The sequence below is a fragment of the Mixophyes fleayi genome, chromosome 3 (assembly GCF_038048845.1).
Source record: "Mixophyes fleayi isolate aMixFle1 chromosome 3, aMixFle1.hap1, whole genome shotgun sequence".
Lineage (NCBI taxonomy): Eukaryota > Metazoa > Chordata > Amphibia > Anura > Limnodynastidae > Mixophyes > Mixophyes fleayi.
The window spans coordinates 6,662,948-6,683,703 of record NC_134404.1 but is presented as its reverse complement, the minus strand read 5'-3'; the positions used below and the strand labels follow the sequence as shown (position 1 = coordinate 6,683,703).

General features: G+C 46.5%; 1 protein-coding gene across 1 annotated transcript in view; it reads left to right on the top strand.

The window, feature by feature from the left end:
• Positions 1 to 20,756, top strand: part of LOC142142549 (uncharacterized) — a 51,377-nt gene that overhangs the window by 15,357 nt on the left and 15,264 nt on the right. Inside the window, exons 3-11 of the mRNA XM_075200428.1 lie at positions 3,152 to 3,301; positions 3,378 to 3,518; positions 3,741 to 3,890; positions 6,390 to 6,539; positions 6,616 to 6,756; positions 6,979 to 7,128; positions 8,193 to 8,348; positions 8,425 to 8,565; positions 18,865 to 19,014. Coding sequence (XP_075056529.1) covers positions 3,152 to 3,301; positions 3,378 to 3,518; positions 3,741 to 3,890; positions 6,390 to 6,539; positions 6,616 to 6,756; positions 6,979 to 7,128; positions 8,193 to 8,348; positions 8,425 to 8,565; positions 18,865 to 19,014 — 1,329 coding nt within the window. The remainder of the gene's footprint in view (positions 1 to 3,151; positions 3,302 to 3,377; positions 3,519 to 3,740; positions 3,891 to 6,389; positions 6,540 to 6,615; positions 6,757 to 6,978; positions 7,129 to 8,192; positions 8,349 to 8,424; positions 8,566 to 18,864; positions 19,015 to 20,756) is intronic.

Here is a 20,756-nt window from a genome sequence, read left to right as displayed (position 1 = left end):
GGGCATATAAAAGGTTATCTCCAAGCTCCAGAAGTGTAATGAAACGTGGTACTGAGATCCTGCATATAACATCTTTAAGGTGATAGTTTATTGTACTATCAAAGGGTGGACTGTCGAAGTCGTATAATTGGATGAACGAAAGTATATTGGTTTATATTGTTTTGCCGTGCGATTGCAATCGGTACGCCACGTAACACGTGGCATGGTGCGATCGCACGGTAAAATACGCACGCACACACTGGCATTACAACATTTAGTTATTTATATAAGTCATATTCATATTGGTTCCGTTACACTGTAATTTATGAGCAGATAGTATTTAGTTTATTATTAGTCTATATATATATATATATATATATATATATATATATATATATATAATGATTATATGTACACTTCAGTGATATTCAAGGTTCAGGTTATAGGAAAGGTATCATGCCTAGTATCATATTGAAACCCTAATCTTCAGCAGCTGTCCGGTGCAGTCGGCAAAGAGATCGCACATTGCATACTTTAGTTATTGATATTAGGGAATAAACCTTTGTATGATGTTGGCTATGAAATGCTAATTGTAACTGGAGCATTGGCGGGAAGAAAGGAGCTCATTCGCTGGAGAGACGACCCACACCTTTGGATTCCTTAGATTGAATCAGCCTATGACCTGTTTAGCCTGGACCCATCTGATGTCTGGACCTATAGAAGCAAGCCACGTCATTTGCATTGTTCTCTGTAACACTGACTGTGTATATATGATCATAGCTGTGCACCCAGATCTCAGACTTCACTGATCACAGTATTCAAAGGTGAATCACTGTCCAGGGGTGCCCGTGGTTAGCGCAGCGAGCGCATGCGATAGCAGTGGTATGTATGTATCTTTTGGTATTGGCTGTACTGTACTGTATCATAATATAATAATGTATTGAATTGTTGACTATTTACATCTGCTAAAATAAATCACTTTGTGTGTTAGAAACACAATACAATCGCCTATGCAATGCTTATTTGAAAACGATAGAATTACTTCAATACAGTCTACACAGAACACACAGTACTGGTTCAAGGTCCAGATTACAGCAGTCTACACAGAACACACAGTACTGGTGCAAGGTCCGGGTCACAGCAGACACAGAACACACAGTACTGGTGCAAGGTCTGGGTCACAGCAGACACAGAACACACAGTACTGGTGCAAGGTCCGGGTCACATCAGACACAGAACACACAGTACTGGTGCAAGGTCTGGGTCACAGCAGACACAGAACACACAGTACTTGTGCAAGGTCCAGGTCACAGCAGATCTACACAGAACACACAGAACTGGTGCAAGGTCCGGGTCACAGCAGACACAGAACACACAGTACTGGTGCAAGGTCCGGGTCACAGCAGACACAGAACACACAGTACTGGTGCAAGGTCCGGGTCACAGCAGTCTACACAGAACACACAGTACTGGTGCAATGTTCGGGTCACAGCAGACACAGAACACACAGTACTGGTGCAAGGTCCGGGTCACAACAGACACAGAACACACAGTACTGGTGCAAGGTCTGGGTCACAGCAGACACAGAACACACAGTACTGGTGCAAGGTCCGGGTCACAGCAGACACAGAACACACTGTACTGGTGCAAGGTCCGGGTCACAGCAGACAGAGAACACACAGTACTGGTGCAAGGTCCGGGTCACAGCAGACAGAGAACACACAGTACTGGTGCAAGGTCCGGGTCACAGCAGACACAGAACACACAGTACTGGTGCAAGGTCCGGGTCACAGCAAACACAGAACACACAGTACTCGTGCAAGGTCCAGGTCACAGCAGACACAGAACACACAGTACTGGTGCAAGGTCCAGGTCTCAGCAGACACAGAACACACAGTACTGGTGCAAGGTCCAGGTCATAGCAGACACAGAACAAACAGCACTGGTGCAAGGTCCGGGTCACATCAGACACAGAACACACAGTACTGGTGCAAGGTCCAGGTCTCAGCAGACACAGAACACACAGTACTGGTGCAAGGTCCAGGTCTCAGCAGACACAGAACACACAGTACTGGTGCAAGGTCCGGGTCACAGCAGACACAGAACACACAGTACTGGTGCAAGGTCCAGGTCACAGCAGACACAGAACACACAGTACTGGTGCAAGGTCTGGGTCACAGCAGACACAGAACACACAGTACTGGTGCAAGGTCCAGGTCTCAGCAGACACAGAACACACAGTACTGGTGGAAGGTCCAGATCACAGCAGACACAGAACACACAGTACTGGTGCAAGTTCCGGATCACAGCAGAAATAGACAGCACACAGGATCAGACAAACTATCCCCAGCACAGGTGGTGGTAAGGAAGAGGTTTATAAAGGTCGGGGAACCAATGAGAGAGAGGGCACTCATCAGCCATAATGGGAAACACATGAACAGATGAAGAGATACAGCTAGTCTGGTGCTGCTGCCTAACAAACATCTAGACACCGGCAGAAGGGAGAGAAGACGCTGGTTGCCATTGCTTGGCAATAAGCTGACAATGAGGCAGGACACCGGTTGCTGCTACCTGGCAAACATCTGGGCAGATGGCAGCGCCCACCGCTATTGCTAACAGAATGGACATATCTATGTGCACTTAGACCAGTCTAATGGAAAGCGTGAAATAATCAAAAATGAAATAAATACATCTCAATAGCTGCTCACACTCCTGAATAATTTAACTCATATATTAGGCTAAACCAGCAGCATTTTTGAAGCAAAAGGTGAAGAATGAAAGAGCTGACACTAAAGTTATTACAGGTTGGATTTAGATGTGATATTTTTAGTATTTTCACTTTGCACACTTTGAAGTAAATCCACCAACCGGTATATCTTGCTACATATGAGTTTATCGGGGTTCTCGCTGGAGATCGGGAAATGGGAGTGTATTGTTCTAGGCAGATCAGAATGTGCACTAACGCTGGATTCCCACATTCTGTCTCAACGCACTCTACACACTCTATGCTGGAAATGTTTAAACATATTAAATGAAAATGCCCACTGTATTATGAGACTGGCGCAGTTCGCTATGTATATTAATGGGTTTTTTAACATTCTACTAATCCTGGTGATCTAGAGGCAGAAATATGGAATCTGCTGAGGTTACTAATTTTTCCTTTTATTTGTAGATTTGAGTCGTGTGTGTCCTCCGTTCAATCCGAGCATCTGTCAATTGGCCAGACCTGGACCCGCCAAGTGTTACAATGACAGCCAGTGTTCCAGCTCAATGAAGTGTTGCTGCTCCAACTGTGGCTGGAAATGTGTGGCCCCTGTGGAAGGTAATAACGTGGCTCTGGTGTGTATGGTATCCTGCTGGCCGAGCACTGAACGTCATTCTCCGACCTCTCTCTGCAGTCAGACCTGGCCGCTGTCCCCCTATAAAAGCCAAGTGTACAGAGCCTCTTCCAGACCCGAAGTGTAACAGGGACAGTCAGTGCCCCGGTGTACAGAAGTGCTGTAAGATCTGTGGGAACAGCTGCTGGGACCCTGTGCCAGGTATCACAGATACATGTTATCAGTGTGTGTATAATAAGTCCCTCGGACATATCAGTCCATGAGGTATAGTACAGTCTCTCCATGTGCTGAGAAATACACATCCGAGACCGTGTCACCCTACGCTTTCCTGTTGTGTCCAGATTCTTCTTCTAGGCTCTTTATTGGCTTGTTGCAAATAATTCCCTGTCTAGTTTCTTACACAGAACATCTCTCTCGGTGCAGAACCAGATGGTGTTTGCCCCAGGAATGATGGGAAACAGTTGGACCCTCTGCAGTGTCCGTCCATCCAGTGCAGCCGGGATTCAGACTGTAAAACCTCTGAGAAATGCTGCGTTTCTGGAGGTCAGCAGAAGTGTGTGATCCCAGTCCGAGGTAAGAGAGCTGGGTGGTCTTTGTGTACATCAGGGTCTATGTGGGGAAATTAAGCATTTTATGTTCACAGAACTGTGGGGAGAAAATTTCTGATTACCAACACTGGTAGATATACTTGAGTCCCAGGTTATCGACTATGTTGGATCCTAGTGACATTGTACCAGGAACGTTCCACTCTGACTGCGGTTAAAGTGAATGAACACAGCAACTTTCCTACTGAATGCAGAAATTAGATTTCATTTTGTGGGAAGGGATTATATAAATGGGTGGATGAGACACATTTAAAGGGACATCCCAGCTCTGCGGGAGGGCGCACAGTCTTTTCCTTCCCACAAGTACTTCACCACCTCTAGGTCCTGTAGATATGATCTCTCTGAACTCATATAAAAGTGTATTGTGTTCCTTCCAGGAGAACTTCTGCATGAAAGACTTCTGGCAACATCACTTGAAAGAATAAAACCTAAGGAACTGCTTCCCAAGGTCGTTGCCTATAGCTGCCCCTTTTGCAAGGAATGTAATATGTTCCAGAGTACTCGGTTGCCCCCAGGTCTTAACTCGTGGTAGTAAGGGCTTAACAAGTCTAGATATTGCTGGGTTATGTGAAAAGATTACTGTAGGACGCAGATGGTGACTTAGCAATCCGAGAAACAGACTGCGGTCAGGGCAGGCAGAGATCAAAAGCAAGTCTGGAATTCCAACCAAGGACAGGGGCTGATCATTGGCAAGTCTGGTAATCAGATCGAGGTCAGGATAGGCAGAGGTTCATAGCAAGTGTGTTATTCAGGCCAAGGTTGGAAGGGAGGGCAAGGGAAAGTGTTTATCCGCTGCCATGGCTATCCGGGTCTCTCCTGGTTGCCTGCAGCATTCCTGATCACCACATTTTTATTTGTAAACAAACCTATATTAGTTGTTCGGCTGCATGGGTGTGGCCATCTTGGTTTCAGACATGTGGTCTTTCCAGACGAACCAGATTCAGGAGCTGTGGTCACATGATCTGTGCAACAAATAGCTATTAGGGAGACCCTATGTAAACCTGCTGCTGAGATCTGCTCATTGCCAGAATAACCCCCTTTTTATTCTAAGGATAGTTCTTGATTCCAGGTTCTAGTGGTTTCCAGCACTGTGCTTGTATATCCTGCATTTAAAAGCCAATACATTTCTGCAAGTACTCTGCATTACCTAGTAGCCATCTCTCTGCAAGTACCATGCATTTCCAAAGGGCACTTATTTCTGCAAAACATTCTGCACTTCCCAAAGTGCTCAACTTTCTGCAAATACCTTGCATTTTTCATCTTCCTGCAAGAATTCTGTGTTCCTCCAGAGTGGTCATACCTCAGCAAGAACTTTGCATCATCTGCTAATTCTGCAGTGCTCTGGGTTTTTGCCGGTATCGACAGTCCTGTAGCTGAGGCTGGTTTTGAGTTTATAGAGCTCAGTTCCAGACCTGTGTATCTGTGGGTGGGTTCCAGGTCTGTGGTTGTCTCACAGTCCCGAGTCCTCTATCCCTAGTCACAGATCTGAGTTCCTCTCTCCAGTTCCAGCTCATTCTGTTCCAAGTTTCTGTGTGCTGCACATTCTGAGTTCCTAGTAGTGGTTTCTAGTTCCTTTAGCCTGGTGGTGTGGAGCTCAATTACCACAAATAGTTCCAGAGTGTTGTTACGGCGGATTCCAGTTCATTACTCTGGCACAGACTCCGGTCCTAGAATCCCATATTGCTAGTGCTACTCAGTGCATTCCAGATGAACAGTGGTTTTATTAAGCCCTCCAGTTTCTGCCACACTCCTGCTTCAGCAAAACCCAAGGGTCCCAAATTGGATCAAGAGAAACATATGACTGTGACACTATCCCCAGCACAGGTGGTGGTAAGGAAGAGGTTTATAAAGGTTGGGGAACCAATGAGAGATAGGGCACTAATCAGCCATAATGGGAAACACATGAACTGATGAAGAGATACAGCTAGTCTGGTGCTGCTGCCTAACAAACATCTAGACACCGGCAGAAGGGAGAGAAGACGCTGGTTGCCATTGCTCGGCAATAAGCTGACAATGCCAGGTACTGGCTTCCGGTACCTGACAAACAGCTGGATAGTCGGCAGCCCCCACCGCTATTGCTAACAGAAAGGACATATCTATGTACACTTAGACCAGTCTAATGGAAAGCTTCCAAACTACGAAAGTGTAATAAATACATCCCGACATGTACTCACACTCGTGAACAGTTTATCACATACATTAGGCTAAACCAAGCAGCATTTTTGGAGAAAAGGGTAAAAGAATGAAGGGAGTGATCCTATGTTATAGGAGGTTGGATTTAGATGTGATATTTTTATTGAAAATATGTCCACTGTATTATAATGTTGTCGCGGTTCGCCTCTGTATATTAATGTTAAACACTTATCTGTTAAGGGGTTTTTATAAACATTCTACTAATCCCGGTGATCTAGAAGTGAAGCAGAAATATGGAAACCATGGAGTTACTAATTTTTCCTTTTATTTGTAGATTTGAGTCAAGTGTGTCCTCCGTTCAATCCGGCCTCCTGTGAATATGCCAGACCTGGACCTGCTGAGTGTCAGAATGACAAGCAGTGTCCCAGCTCCACGAAATGTTGCTGCTCCAACTGTGGCTGGAAATGTGTGGCCCCTGTGGAAGGTAATAACGTGGTACCGGTGTGTCTGGTGTCCTGCTGGCCGGGCACTGAATGTCATTCTCCGTCCTCTCTCTGCAGTCAGACCTGGCCGCTGTCCCCCTATAGAAGCCAAGTGTACAGAGCCTCTTCCAGACCCGAAGTGTGACAGTGACAGTCAGTGCCCTGGTGTACAGAAGTGCTGTAATATCTGTGGGAACAGCTGCTGGGACCCTGTACCAGGTATCACAGATAAATGGTATTAGTGTGTGTGTTATAAGTCCCTCGGACATATCAGTCCATGGGGTATAGTACAGTCTCTCCATGTGCTGAGAAATACCCATCCGAGACCGTGTCACCCTACGCTTTCCTGTTGTGTCCAGATTCTTCTTCTCAGCTCTTTATTGGCTTGTTACAAATAATTCCCTGTTTAGTTTCTTACACAGAACATCTCTCTCGGTGCAGAACCAGAGGGTGTTTGCCCCAGGAATGATGGGAAACAGTTGGACCCTCTGCAGTGTCCGTCCGTCCAGTGCAGCCGGGATTCAGATTGTGAAGCCTCTGAGAAATGCTGCGTTTCTGGAGGTCAGCAGAAGTGTGTGACCCCAGTCCGAGGTAAGAGATCTGGGTGGTCTTTGTGTACATCACGGTCTATGTGGGGAAATTAAGCATTTTATGTTCACAGAACTGTGGTGAAGTAAATGTCTTATTAACAACACTGGTTGATATACTTGAGTCCCCGGCTATCGCCTATGTCGGATCCTAGTGACATTGTACCAGGAGCGTTCCACTCTGACTGCGGTTAAGGTGAACGAACACAGCAACTTTCCTACTGAATGCAGAAATTAGATTTCATTTTGCAGGAAGGGATTATATAAATGGGTGGATGAGACACATTTAAAGGGACATCCCGGCTCTGCGGGAGGGCGCACAGTCTTTTCCTTTCCACAAATTCTCTACCACCTCTAGGTCCTGAAGATAAGATCTCCTCTCTGAACTCATAAAAAGATGCATTTTGCTACTTGTTATGACAATATCACTTGAAATAATAAAACACCAAATCTATAAGCTGCCCCTTTTTCCAAGGAATGAAATATGTTCCAGAGTACTCAGTTTCCGCAAGGTCTTAACTCGTGGTAGTAAGGGCTTATTGTCTAGATATTACTGGGTTATGTGGAGAGAACACTGTAGGAGACAGACGGTGACTTAGCAATCCCTGCAGTCTGGGCAGGCAGAGATCAAAAGCAAGTCAGGAATTCCGATCAAGGTCACCGGGGTGTCAATGGCAAGTCTGGTATTCAGACGACATCAGGGCAGGCAGAGGTTAATAGTAAGTGCTGTATTCAGGCCAAGGTCAGGGGGGAGAGGTCAAGGGCAAGTCTGATAATCAGGCTGAGGTCAAGGTGGGCAGAGGTCAAGAACATGCCTGGCAACCAGGTTGAGGTCAGAGAGGGCAGAAATTCATGGCAAGTCTGGTAGTCAGTCTGATGTCAGGGTGAGCTGAGATTAATAGCAACATGTCCACTGTATTATGGGCTGGCGCAGTTCGCCTCTGTATATTCATGTTTAACGCCTATCTGTTCATTTTTTTTTATAAACATTCTACTAATCCTGGTGATCTAGAGGTGAAGCAGAAATATGGAAACCATGGACTTACTAATTTTTCCTCATATTTGTAGATTTGAGTCGTGTGTGTCCTCCGTTCAATCCGGCCTCCTGTGAATATGCCCGACCTGGACCTGCCGAGTGTCAGTGTCAGAATGACAAGCAGTGTCCCAGCTCCACGAAATGTTGCTGCTCCAACTGTGGCTGGAAATGTGTGGCCCCTGTGGAAGGTAATAACGTGGTACCGGTGTGCCTGGTGTCCTGCTGGCCGGGCACTGAATGTCATTCTCCGTCCTCTCTCTGCAGTCAAACCTGGCCGCTGTCCCCCTATAAAAGCAAAGTGTACAGAGCCTCTTCCAGACCCGAAGTGTGACAGTGACAGTCAGTGCCCCGGTGTACAGAAGTGCTGTAAGATCTGTGGGAACAGCTGCTGGGACCCTGTGCCAGGTATCACAGATAAATGGTATTAGTGTGTGTGTCATAAGTAGAGATGGTCACTGACTCCCATGTTTTGGTTTTGGATTCGGTTTTGGATCTGGATTACCGTCGTGTTTTGGTTTTGGTTTTGCAAATCTGCCATTGCGTGTTTTGGTTTTGGTTTTGTTTGGTTTTGTTTTGCTATTTTGTTGGAAAATCAATGTTTTTGGGCCTAAAATAACCCAATTTAGTGCTCCAACTGTTTCATAGATAAGTAATATAATTGTAGAGGTAATAAATCATCCAAAAAACAGTTTAATTCCTGGTAGGTAGGCCTTCATTTATTGTACACACAAAACAGATTGTCTTCCTCTCCATCTATGCATATTGACAATGCAGCCATTGTCTTTGGATGTATATTACACTCTACACTTATAGTTCAATATGTAAAGAAAAGGAAAAAAGCAGTTTGCTTTCTGTCTCTCTAGGCCCCCCTCCACTTGTTGAAAATACAAAAAAATTCAGCCTTTATACACTGTACAATATTAATTGAAATGGACAAAGCCAGTTTGGTTTCTTGCTCTCTAGGCACCCCTCCACTTGTTGAAAATACAAAAAAATTCAGCCGTTATAGACTGTACAATATTAGGAGAAATGCACAAAGCCAGTTTGCGGTCACTCTGTCTATGGGGTATATTTACTAAACTGCGGGTTTGAAAAAGTGGAGATGTTGCCTATAGCAACCAATCAGATTCTAGCTATCATTTTGTAGAATGTATTAAATAAATGACAGCTAGAATCTGATTGGTTGCTATAGGCAACATCTCCACATTTTCAAACCCGCACTTTAGTAAATCTAGCCCTATGACACCCTACCCTTAAGGATAAATTGCCCAAACAGCAGCCTTTCAAGACGGTACGTGATATGGAAATGCCATAAGTCCCTTTCCTCTTTGGGAGTAGATTGCACCCTACACTTGCATAGAAAGTTTTAAAAAGATGTTATCATCATCATCTTCAGCTTCATCCTCACCCTCATCAGTGTGTACATCATCATCACAGACTATTATTATTATTATTATTATCATCATTTATTTGTTAGGCGCCACAAGGTATCCGCAGCACCGCACACAGTACTAACAGTAGACTATACAGGGTGAAACCATACAGAACAATGAACAAAAAGTACCAATACTTCAGAAACTCCGGCTAGTCATATGCAGTAAAGACGGAGCGGAAGAACAGGTATGGAGACAGGAGGGGAAGGGGCCCTGCTCATACGAGCTTACATCCTAAGGGAGGGTAAACAGATCAGGAACAAGAGGAGCCAGTTGAGGCAAGAGGAGAGAAGGGAGGACGAGCTAAAGGAAGGAGATGGGGGTTAAGTAGATGGTTGGTAGGCTTTGAGGAAGAAGTGAGTTTTGAGTGCACGTTTGAAGGAGCACAGAGTAGGAGAGAGACGGATGGAACGAGGGAGATCATTCCAGAGAAGGGGGCTGCACGGGAAAAGTCTTGGATTCTGGAGTGGGAATAGGTGATAAGAGTAGAGGAGAGGCGGCGGTCGTTGGCCGAGCGCAGGGAGCAGGCAGGAGTGTGAATGGAGAGGAGGTTAGAGATATAAGGGGCAGTAGAGTTGGAGAGAGCCTTGTAAGTGGTGGTGAGGAGTTTGAAAAGGATTCGGTAGGGGAATGGGGAGCCAGTGTAAGGCAAGGCAGAGAGGGGAGGCAGAGGAGGAGCGGCGTGAGAGGAAGATGAGTCTTGCGGCCGCATTGAGTATAGAGCGGATGAATTGATAGACTATCAATTCATTGCCGCTTGAATCCGCCATTAGAGAACAGTCAGTGCTTGGATGTCTTGGATGGTGAAGGCCTTCCTCGTAGAAGATGTAGTTCATTTTTATAAACATCATTTTCTCTACATTTTTGGGAAGTAACCTTCTACGGCGATCACTGACTAAGTTCCCTGCTGTGCTGAACACTCGTTCAGAGTACACACTGGAGGGTGGGCAGCTTAAGTATTGCAAAGCAAGTTTGTACATGGGTTTCCAAATGGCCTGCTTTTCTTCCCAGTAAGGAAAGGGACTGTCTGACATTTCCATATCAACTACCTCTTGAAAGTAATCCTCCACCATCCTTTGCATGTTTATACTCGTATTGGATGGAGTTATGGGCAAAGTGACCCATTTTTTTGAAAAATCCTTCAAACCAGCCCAGATGTTAAATTGTTCTGGTCTGCCCCCAGCGTCTTCCCTGCTTCTTTTTGGGAAATATAATTTTTTACGAGCAGCAGCAGCTTGAGAAAGTGAAGGAGGACACGTCGTCAAAACCAAGGCCCAGTTCAGCGGCCAACTTGCTGAGCAATAGCTCCTTGCAAAAGTTCACATCTCGCTCATTTACAAGTAAAGACTCATGAATTCGGAAGATCTCCTTGATAAAATGATCAGCCAGAGTAGACGAGGAAGGTAAACCGGTCAAAGGAACAAAATGTGCCATTTTCGAAAATCTATCCACCACTACCCAGATGGTATTGCACTTTTTACTAGGAGGAAGATCGGTGACACAGTCCATCCTAATATGGGTCCAAGGCTTGGAAGGAATGGGTAGTGGTTGAAGTAATCCCGCCGGTGTTCTGCGGGGGGTTTTAAACTGGGAACACACCTCACACGCGGCCACAAATTCTTTGACATCTCTCCTCATAGAGGGCCACCAGTAGCTTCGAGAAAGGACTTCTAACGTCTTGCATTCACCCGAATGTCCAGAAAAGCGTGAAGAATGATACCACGATAATATTTTTTTACGTAGAGATGGAGGCACAAGGGTTCTCCCAAATGGTAGCACCTTGGTGGAGGAAGTGGCCAGAGTCACACATTTGGGATCCAGTATGGGATGATTAGGACAATCTCCAGCGTCGGAGGACGCCACAAACGCCCGAGATAAGGCGTCTGCTTTTCGATTCTTGGAAGCTGGTTTGAAGGTTATGATTAGCTCAAACCGGGAAAAGAAAAGTGACCATCTTGCATGACGAGGATTCAAACATTGGACTGACTGCAAATATAACAGGTTTTTGTGATCCGTAAAAATAGTAACAGGATGACGAGCTCCCTCCAGCAGATATCTCCACTCCTCTAATGCTGCTTTTATGGCCAACAACTCCTTGTCCCCGATGGTATAATTTCTCTCCGCAGGTAGAAGACCTCGAGAGTAGAAGGCACAAGGATGGAGTTTTTGTTGCTCCGATTTTTGAGATAGTATGGCCCCTAGGCCAACATTAGAGGCGTCTACTTCTAAAAAGAAAGGAAGGGTCACGTCAGGCTGTCGAAGAACAGGAGCGGAGGAGAAGGACTTCTTGAGGAACTGGAAAGCTTGAAGGGCCTCGGAGGACCATTGTTTAGTGTTAGCTCCCTTCCGGGTCAGAGCCACTATTGGAGAAGCGATGGAGGAAAAACCTTGAATGAAACGTCTGTAGTAGTTTGCAAAACCTAAAAAGCGTTGGATTGCTCTGAGAGTTGTTGGCTGGGGCCAACGTAGTACAGCGTTCACCTTTTCAGGGTCCATCTTTAGACCAACTCCGGACACAATATATCCTAAGAATGGAATCTGGGATAGCTCAAAGGAACATTTTTCTAACTTGCTGAATAAAAAGTTTCTCCGGAGTCTGGAAAAGACCTCTGCCACATGTTGATGATGAGTCGGCAGATCCTGAGAAAAGATTAATATGTCGTCCATGTAGACGACGACACAGACATACAACAAGTCCCGGAAGATCTCATTCACGAAACCCTGGAAGACAGCGGGGGCGTTACACAACCCGAAGGGCATAACTAGATATTCATAGTGACCATCCCTGGTGTTAAAAGCTGTCTTCCATTCGTCCCCAGACTTGATCCGGATTAAATTATAGGCGCCTCTAAGATCAAGTTTGGCGAATATCCAGGCTCCTTTAATGCGATCAAAGAGCTCGGTAATTAGTGGAATAGGATACCGATTTTTGATAGTAATGGCATTGAGACCACGATAATCTATACAGGGTCGTAATGATCCATCCTTCTTCTTCACAAGAAAGAACCCCGCTCCAGCGGGAGAAGTGGAAGGTCGGATAAATCCTCGCTGGAGGTTCTCCTTGATATACTCAGAAGTTGCTTGGGTTTCTGGTAGCGAGAGTGGATACACACGATCCCTAGGAGGGTTCTTGCCAGGTTGTAAGTCAATCGGACAATCCCACGCCCGATGAGGAGGAAGGCGTTCAGACTGAATCTTATCGAACACATCCGCGAAGGAATCATACTGTGGAGGAAGACCCGGTGGGCAGGGTGTAATGGAAGACTGATTTATTTTTAATGGAACAACTTGAGACAAACATCTATGATGACAATCTGGACCCCAGGAAGTGACTTGAGGAGTGTTCCAGTGAATCTGAGGAGAATGAAGTTGAAGCCACGGAAGGCCAAGTACGATGGGACTGGTGGTAACAGGAAGGACCAACAAGGAAATTTTCTCTTGGTGTAAGACATTGAGTGATGAGTCCATTAATTATGCGTGAACCATCGATAGCGGTGGCCGCTACAGGTGCTTTTAAAGGAATCACTGGTAGGGACCATTGATTCACTAGAGAACTAGATATAAAGTTTCCAGCAGCTCCAGAATCCAGAAGTGCTTGAGACAAAAACGATTTGGTGGCAAAGGAAACGGTAACATCAAAAGCACAGACCTTAGCATCCATAGAATTTGGAGAGGACTCCAGGGACCCTAACCTTACCTCTCCAGAACTGGTTAGGGCCTGGCATTTCCCGACCTTCTAGGGCATGAGTTCAGCATGTGAGTAGAGTCAGCGCAATAGATACAGAGTCTATTCTTCACTCGTCGCTCCCTCTCCTCAGATGTTAGTTTAGAGCGTCCTACCTCCATGGGTTCTACTGGAGGTGGAAGATGACGAACTTGGAATACTGAGCGAACAGGCGCTTTGGAAGAAATTACTCTTTCGGAATCTCTCTAACGAAACCTCATGTCTACACGGTGGCATAGAGAAATCGTCCAAGGAGGAGGGTAACTCTTGTGAGGTCAGTGCGTCTTTGATCTTGTCGGCAAGACCCTGCCAGAAGGCAGCTATCAGCTCTTCAGTGTTCCATTGGAGCTCGGAGGCAAGAATCCGAAATTGGATGACGTACTGGGCTACTGACTGGGATCCTTGGCGTAGTCGGAGAATACTGGAAGCCGCAGAGATCACACGACCAGGTTCGTCAAAAATTCTTCGAAACGTAGAAATAAACATGGCACTATCTTCCAATAAAGGGTCATTTCTTTCCCACAGAGGGGAGGCCCATGCGAGAGCCTGTCCGGAAAACCAAGAGATGGGATAGGCCACTTTAGTAGAATAGTTGTGAGGTTGAAGTTCGAAATGAATGGAACATTGGTTAAGAAAACCCCTACAGGTTTTCGGGTCTCCATCATACTTAGAGGGAGTAGGCAGGTGTAGCGTGGAAACGGTAGACACCTGGGATGGCACTGGGGAAGAAGAAGAAGGTACTGGAGGATCAACAGTAGCTGCTACATTTTGCTCAGGGATTCCTCGGGAGGCTAAAGCCTGACAACATTGGAACAACTGTTGCTGTCGAACATCTTGTTGTTCAATCCGAGTAACCAGGTACTGCAGCATCTCTTTAGCTGTTGGTTCCGATCCTGGGTCTGTCATGGCCTGATCTTACTGTCATGGGCACTAGGAGTTCTGCCCAGGATTCACCAGTTAACTATGCTTACCAGAGGGGCGGAGTTTGCACAGCGGTCCTCTGGCAGCAGGGTGAATAGTGGAACGTATATAACAGCAGATGGAGAGAGGAAGCCAATGGAACTGATGATAGTCAGTGACTTGCAGCTATACTGGTAGATGAGTCAGCGACTTGCAGCTATACTGGTAGATGAGTCAGCGACTTGCAGCTATAGTAGAAGGCTGGTTTCAACCACGGAGAGCAGGGTGGACGTGAGCAGGTGAAGGAAGGTAATGGGAGAGTCAGTGGTCTGCGGATAGCAAGTTGTACCACTGCTGGGATGGGAAGACTTGTCCAGGTGCAAGTAGGTAGCGGGGAAGTCAGTGGTCTGCGTTCAGCAACTTGTACCACCGCTGTGTAGGGAAGACTTGTCCAGGTGCAGGTAGGTAGCGGGAGAGTCAGTGGTCTGCATTCAGCAAGTTGTACCACTGCTGTGAATGGAAGACTTGTCCAGGTGCAGGTAGGTAGCGGGAAGTCAATGGTCTGCGTATAGCAAGTTGTACCACTGCTGTGATGAGAAGACTTGTCCAGGTGCAGGAAGGTAGAGGAGGCGTCAGTGGTCTGCGGACAGCAAGTTGTACCACTGCGAGGAGGTGAGGACTTGTCCAGGTGAGGATAAGTGGAGGAATGAATAGAGTCAATAATTGTATGAATACAATGAGAGCACAGAGGAACTGTTCCAAACAGATATGCAGCGTTATAGCTAATAGTCTATGGCGGTAATGGATACCGCTGCTGAGTAGAGAAGCTTGTCCTAAGCGGATATGCAAGGTAACAGTTGATAGTCAATAACAAGTAAGCATACCGCTGATGAGTAGAGAAGCTTGTCCACGAGGATATGCAGGCACAGCAGGAGCGCTGAACGGCTGAAGCGGGTATGGGAACCGCAGGTGAGCAGAGCAGGTAATCCAACAGACAGCTGAGGACACGAGCAGGATACAAGAGTCAGTAGCGGATATGAGAACCGCTGATGAGCGGGGCAGGTAATCCAGCAGACAGCTGAGGACACGAGCAGGATACAGAAGTTAGTAGCGGGTATAGGATCCACCGATGAGTAGAACAGATAATCAGCAGGAAGCTGAAGACATGAGCAGGACACAGGAGTCAGTAGCGGGTATGGGAACCACCGATGATAGAGCAGGTAATCCGCAGGAAACTGAAGACACGAGCAGGACACATCAGACACCTTCAGAGACTCACAGGGAATGAGACTCAAGATCAGGCAACGATGTAATGAGCACAGGTGCCTTAAATAGGGAGAGGTGCCTGATCCACCAATTAGATTAAAAGCAAAGGTCATAAGAGTTCTTGGGTGCTTCGCATGCGCAGTCCATCAAGATGGCGGACGGCCGCGGCTCAGAACAGGCGCCGGCAGGAAGGCTAGAGAACCACGCACCAGCGCAGAGGCACTCATGGTCCGGTGAGTGACATTCCTCCATCCTCTGAAGCATGCACAGGGTGGAATTCCACCTAGTTACCATCTCTTGCTTAAGTTGGTGGCAGGGTAAGTTAAACTGCTCTTGGAGCTGCTGAAATCTCCTACATGCTGTGGCTGAATGCCTGAAATGGCCTGAAATTTTACGGGCCACCGAAAGCATCTCCTGCACCTCACGGTTATTTCGTAGGAAGCTCTGCACCACCAAGTTGATGGTGTGAGCAAAACAGGGAATGTGTTGGAAATCACCCAGCTGTAATGCTTGCACTATATTGTTGGCGTTATCAGAAATGACATACCCTGGGGAGAGTCCAAGTGGTATAAGCCATGCATCAATCACATCTCTCAGTTTGCGTAACAAATTGTCAGCTGTATGCCTGTTAGTGAAGCCAGTGATACAAAGAGTGGCCTGCCTGTGACAAATGTTACGTAGTGGTGTACATGCTGCTGCTGTTCCTGCTGGTGAAGGTGAATTACCAACCCAGTGGGCTGTCACAGTCATATAGTCTTTGGTTTGGCCACTTCCACTTGTCCACATATCTGTGGTTAAGTGGACAGTGGGCAGAAGGGCATTTTTCAGCGCAATCTCTACATTTTTACACACTTTTTGGTATAGTTGTGGAATTGCTTTATGGGAGAAATGGTGTCGCGATGGAATTCTGTAACGTGGACACAAAACCTCAATTAACTGTAAAAAACCAGCTGCAATTATTGTGGAGATTGGACGCAGATCTAACACTAACATTACAGCCATGGCGTCTGTGATTCGCTTGACGACTGGGTGACTGCTGTCATATTTGCTTCCCCTCGCAAATGATTGTTTCACAGGTAATTGCTGAAATGTAGGACTGCTCATTTTCTTGACCTGCCTCTGGGATGACGATTCACCCCCAGCAGCAGCAACAGCAGCAGCAGTGGGACTAACGCTTTCTTCAGAGGAATCAATAATAGTGCAGGAGTCATCCAGCCTTAAGTGGGATGCCGGGCTAACTCCGAGCGCTACTGAGGATATTGATGAGGATGGTGTGGTGGGTGTATTTTGTAGCCGTCGGGATGTCGGTGAGCGGAGGGTCTTAGCTGATAATGGAGTGCTTGTAATTTTTTGGGAAGAACTTTCAGCTTTTCCCAACACTTTGCCATGAACTCTCGTTAAATGGCGTAACAATGACAAGGTTCCAAGATGGTTAAGGTCTCTCCCTCGACTGACTGTGGCTTGACATACACTAGAAATGGCTATACAATTGTTGTCTGGATTTGGGTAGAAATAATTCCACACATAAGAAGTGGATTTTTTTGTTTTATGCCCAGGCATGACAATGGCCTTTTTCTTGTCACGTGCCAGAACTGCTGCCACTGGTGCAGGACTTACACAAACAACCTCATCAACATCCTCATTAGCGCCCTCGTCGCCTACACAAATCTCCCCCTCATCCTCTTCTAATTCCAAAGTGGCATCCTCAATTTGTGTATCACCGGCTACACTCGGGCTATTAAGGCACACATCAGCAGAATGCTCACGAATAGACATCCCACTGTTGGATGGACTCTCCACAGGGATTGGTGTCATTTGTGAATCAGAGCAAACATTATCCTCTAATGCCTTACTGTTATCTTGCAGCTCGGCTTTGACGCATAACAGTAGTTGTGCACCAATTGTAGGCTTGGTAACTTTTTGGGATCTGCCACTAATAGCCAAAGGTGAAGGCCTCATTCTCTCTTTGCCACTGCGTGTGTAGAATGGCATGTTGGCAATTTTTTTTTTATCGGCACTTAACTTTTGCTCAGTAACACTTCTTTTTCGCTTCAACACAGTAAATTTTTGTTTTGTTTTTGTTTTTTGGACTGATTTCGAAACACTCTGTAGTTTGACATCGCCTTGCCCAGATGACGTACTGGGAACACTAGCATCAGGACTGGTGCCAGAACCTGGTTGCTCATTCTGCTCATATGTGGACTGCTTTGAATCCATTCTCAGCCCAAAGCACTTGTAGTGCTAAAAAATATTTGGTAAGATACTGCTGACAGATAGTAATTTTGACAGCCAGAAATATTTATGCACAATTATGGGGGACACCCCAAAAGCACTGGGGAGTGCTAAAAATTAGTTGGTAGATACTGCTGACAGATAGTAATTTTGACAGCCAGAAATATTTATGCAAAATTAGGGGGGACACCCCTAAAGCACTGGGTAGTGCTAAAAATTAGTTGGTAGATACTGCTGACAGATAGTAATTTTGACAGCCAGAAATATTTATACACAATTAGGGGGGACACCCCTAAAGCACTGGGGAGTGCTAAACATTAGTTGGTAGATACTGCTGACAGATAGTAATTTTGACAGCCAGAAATAATTATGCACAATTAGGGGGGACACCCCAAAAGCACTGGGGAGTGCTAAAAATTATCTGGTAGATACTGCTGACAGATAGTAATTTTGACAGCCAGAAATAATTATGCACAATTAGGGGGCACACCCCAAAAGCACTGGGGAGTGCTAAAAATTATCTGGTAGATACTGCTGACAGATAGTAATTTTGACATCCAGAAATATTTATGCACAATTAGGGTAGACACCCCAAAAGCACTTTGGAGGGCCAAATATTGAAAAGAAAAAAAACCTCTATATTCCTCTCTTCTCTAGCGATTTTTGTTACAACAATTGGAATAAGAATATTGGATTCTCTGTCCCTGCTCTAATCAGCCTGTGACTACACCCTGCTCTCTCCCTCTGTCAAATGGCAATGGATTGCTGTGGAGGCGTGTATTGATAATGTTGAAGTATCGCGAGAACCGAGCCCCGAGATCCGACGACGTCACGATAACGTTCGGCCTCGATTTGGATTCGGAGTGGGTGGGAGAGTACCGAGCTACTCAGCTCGGTACTCGGATACCCAAAGTTTGGGTGGGTTCGGTTCTCGGGGAACCGGACACGCCCATCTCTAGTCATGAGTCCCTCGGACATATCAGTCCGTGGGGTATAGTACAGTCTATCCAGGTGCTGAGAAATACCCATCCGAGACGTGTCACCCTACGCTTTCCTGTTGTGTCCAGATTCTTCTTCTCGGCTCTTTATTGGCTTGTTACAAATAATTCCCTGTTTAGTTTCTTACACAGAACTTCTCTCTCGGTGCAGAACCAGAGGGTGTTTGCCCCAGGAATGATGGGAAAGAGTTGGACCCTCTGCAGTGTCCGTCTGTCCAGTGCAGCCGGGATTCAGACTGTGAAGCCTCTGAGAAATGCTGCGTTTATGGAGGTCAACAGAAGTGTGTGATCCCAGTCCGAGGTAAGAGATCTGGGTGGTCTTTGCATACATCAATGTCTATGTGGGGAAATGAAGCATTTTATGTTCACATAACTGTGGTGAAGTAAATGTCTTATTAACAACACTGGTAGATATGCTGGAGTCCCCGGCTATCGCCTATGTCGGATCCTAGTGACATTGTACCAGGAACGTTCCACTCTGACTGCGGTTAAGGTGAACGAACACAGAAACTTTCCTACTGAATGCAGCAATTAGATTTCATTTTGCAGGAAGGGATTATATAAATGGGTGGATGAGACACATTTAAAGGGACATCCCGGCTCTGCGGGAGGGCGCACAGTCTTTTCCTTCCCACAAATTCTCTACCACCTCTAGGTCCTGAAGATAAGATCTCCTCTTTGAACTCATAAAAAGATGCATTTTGCTATTTGTTATGACAATATCACTTGAAATAATAAAACACCAAATCTATAAGCTGCCCCTTTTTCCAAGGAATGAAATATGTTTCAGAGTACTCAGTTTCCACAAGGTTTTAACTCGTGGTAGTAAGGGCTCATTGTCTAGATATTGCTGGGTTATGTGGAGAGAACACTGTGGAGACAGACGGTGACTTAGCAATCCCTGCAGTCTGGGCAGGCAGAGATCAAAAGCAAGTCTGGAATTCCGATCAAGGTCACCGGGGGGTGTCAATGGCAAGTCTGGTAATCAGACGACATCAGGGCAGGCAGAGGTTAATAGTCAGTGCTGTATTCAGGCCAAGGTCAGGGGGGAGAGGTCAAGGGCAAGTCTGATAATCAGGCGGAGGTCAAGGTGGGCAGAGGTCAAGAACATGCCTGGCAACCAGGTTGAGGTCAGAGAGGGCAGAAGTTCATGGCAAGTCTGTATCAGACGCCGTCCCTGTGCCTCCTCGCTATGCAGGGACGGACGTCTGCTTCCGGCTGTGCGCCCCGTTGCTGAGCAACAGGGACGCTTCTTCCGGCGGCGTGGTGCGCATGCGCGCCCGTCGCCATAGCAAAAGGACGCGCTGTTGGGCTTCCTGTCAGCGGTCAGAGCGTCTGACCGCCGAACCACTGCCTACCAATGAGGGATGGCCACTTCCTTTAAATATCCTGCTCTGACACCACTAGTGTGCCAGAGCAACTAGTTATCTAGCCTCCAGCGTTCCTGATATATATATTCATATAATCTGTCTGATTCCTGTTACTGACCCGGCTCTCTCTGACCTCGCTACCTGGGAGGGCCGCGACTTGCAAAGTCCAAACCTCCTTGCGGGGGTCCCTGTTGAATACCGGCGGTGTGTTAGACTCCGCGCCTCCTTGTGTAGCTGTGCCAATACTTGGAGGTGCTGATACCTCCTTCGTGACAGCTTGCTCTGGCCATGTCAACCAAAACACCTAGCGAACCTTCTGCTCGAGACCTTCTACTCCACCTGGCTCACAGAGTTGAAAAACAGGAGTCCGAGCAGGCGCAGTTGCTTCAATGTATTCAAGGAGTCACAGCGCGCCTCGAGTCCCTTCAGGCATCAGTGACATCAGCTCAGATCATTCCCGTGACGACCTCGGCTGCTGCAGCAACCTCATCCTCTCCTGCTGTGGCGTCCTCTGCTTCATTGAAACTTCCCCCGCCGGATAAGTTGATGGAGAGCCCAAGAGATGCAGAGTATTTCTAAATCAGTGTCTTATCCACTTCGAGTGTAATCCAGCATCCTTTCCCTCGGAACGCATAAAAGTCGCCTTCATTATATCCTTATTGTCCAGACAAGC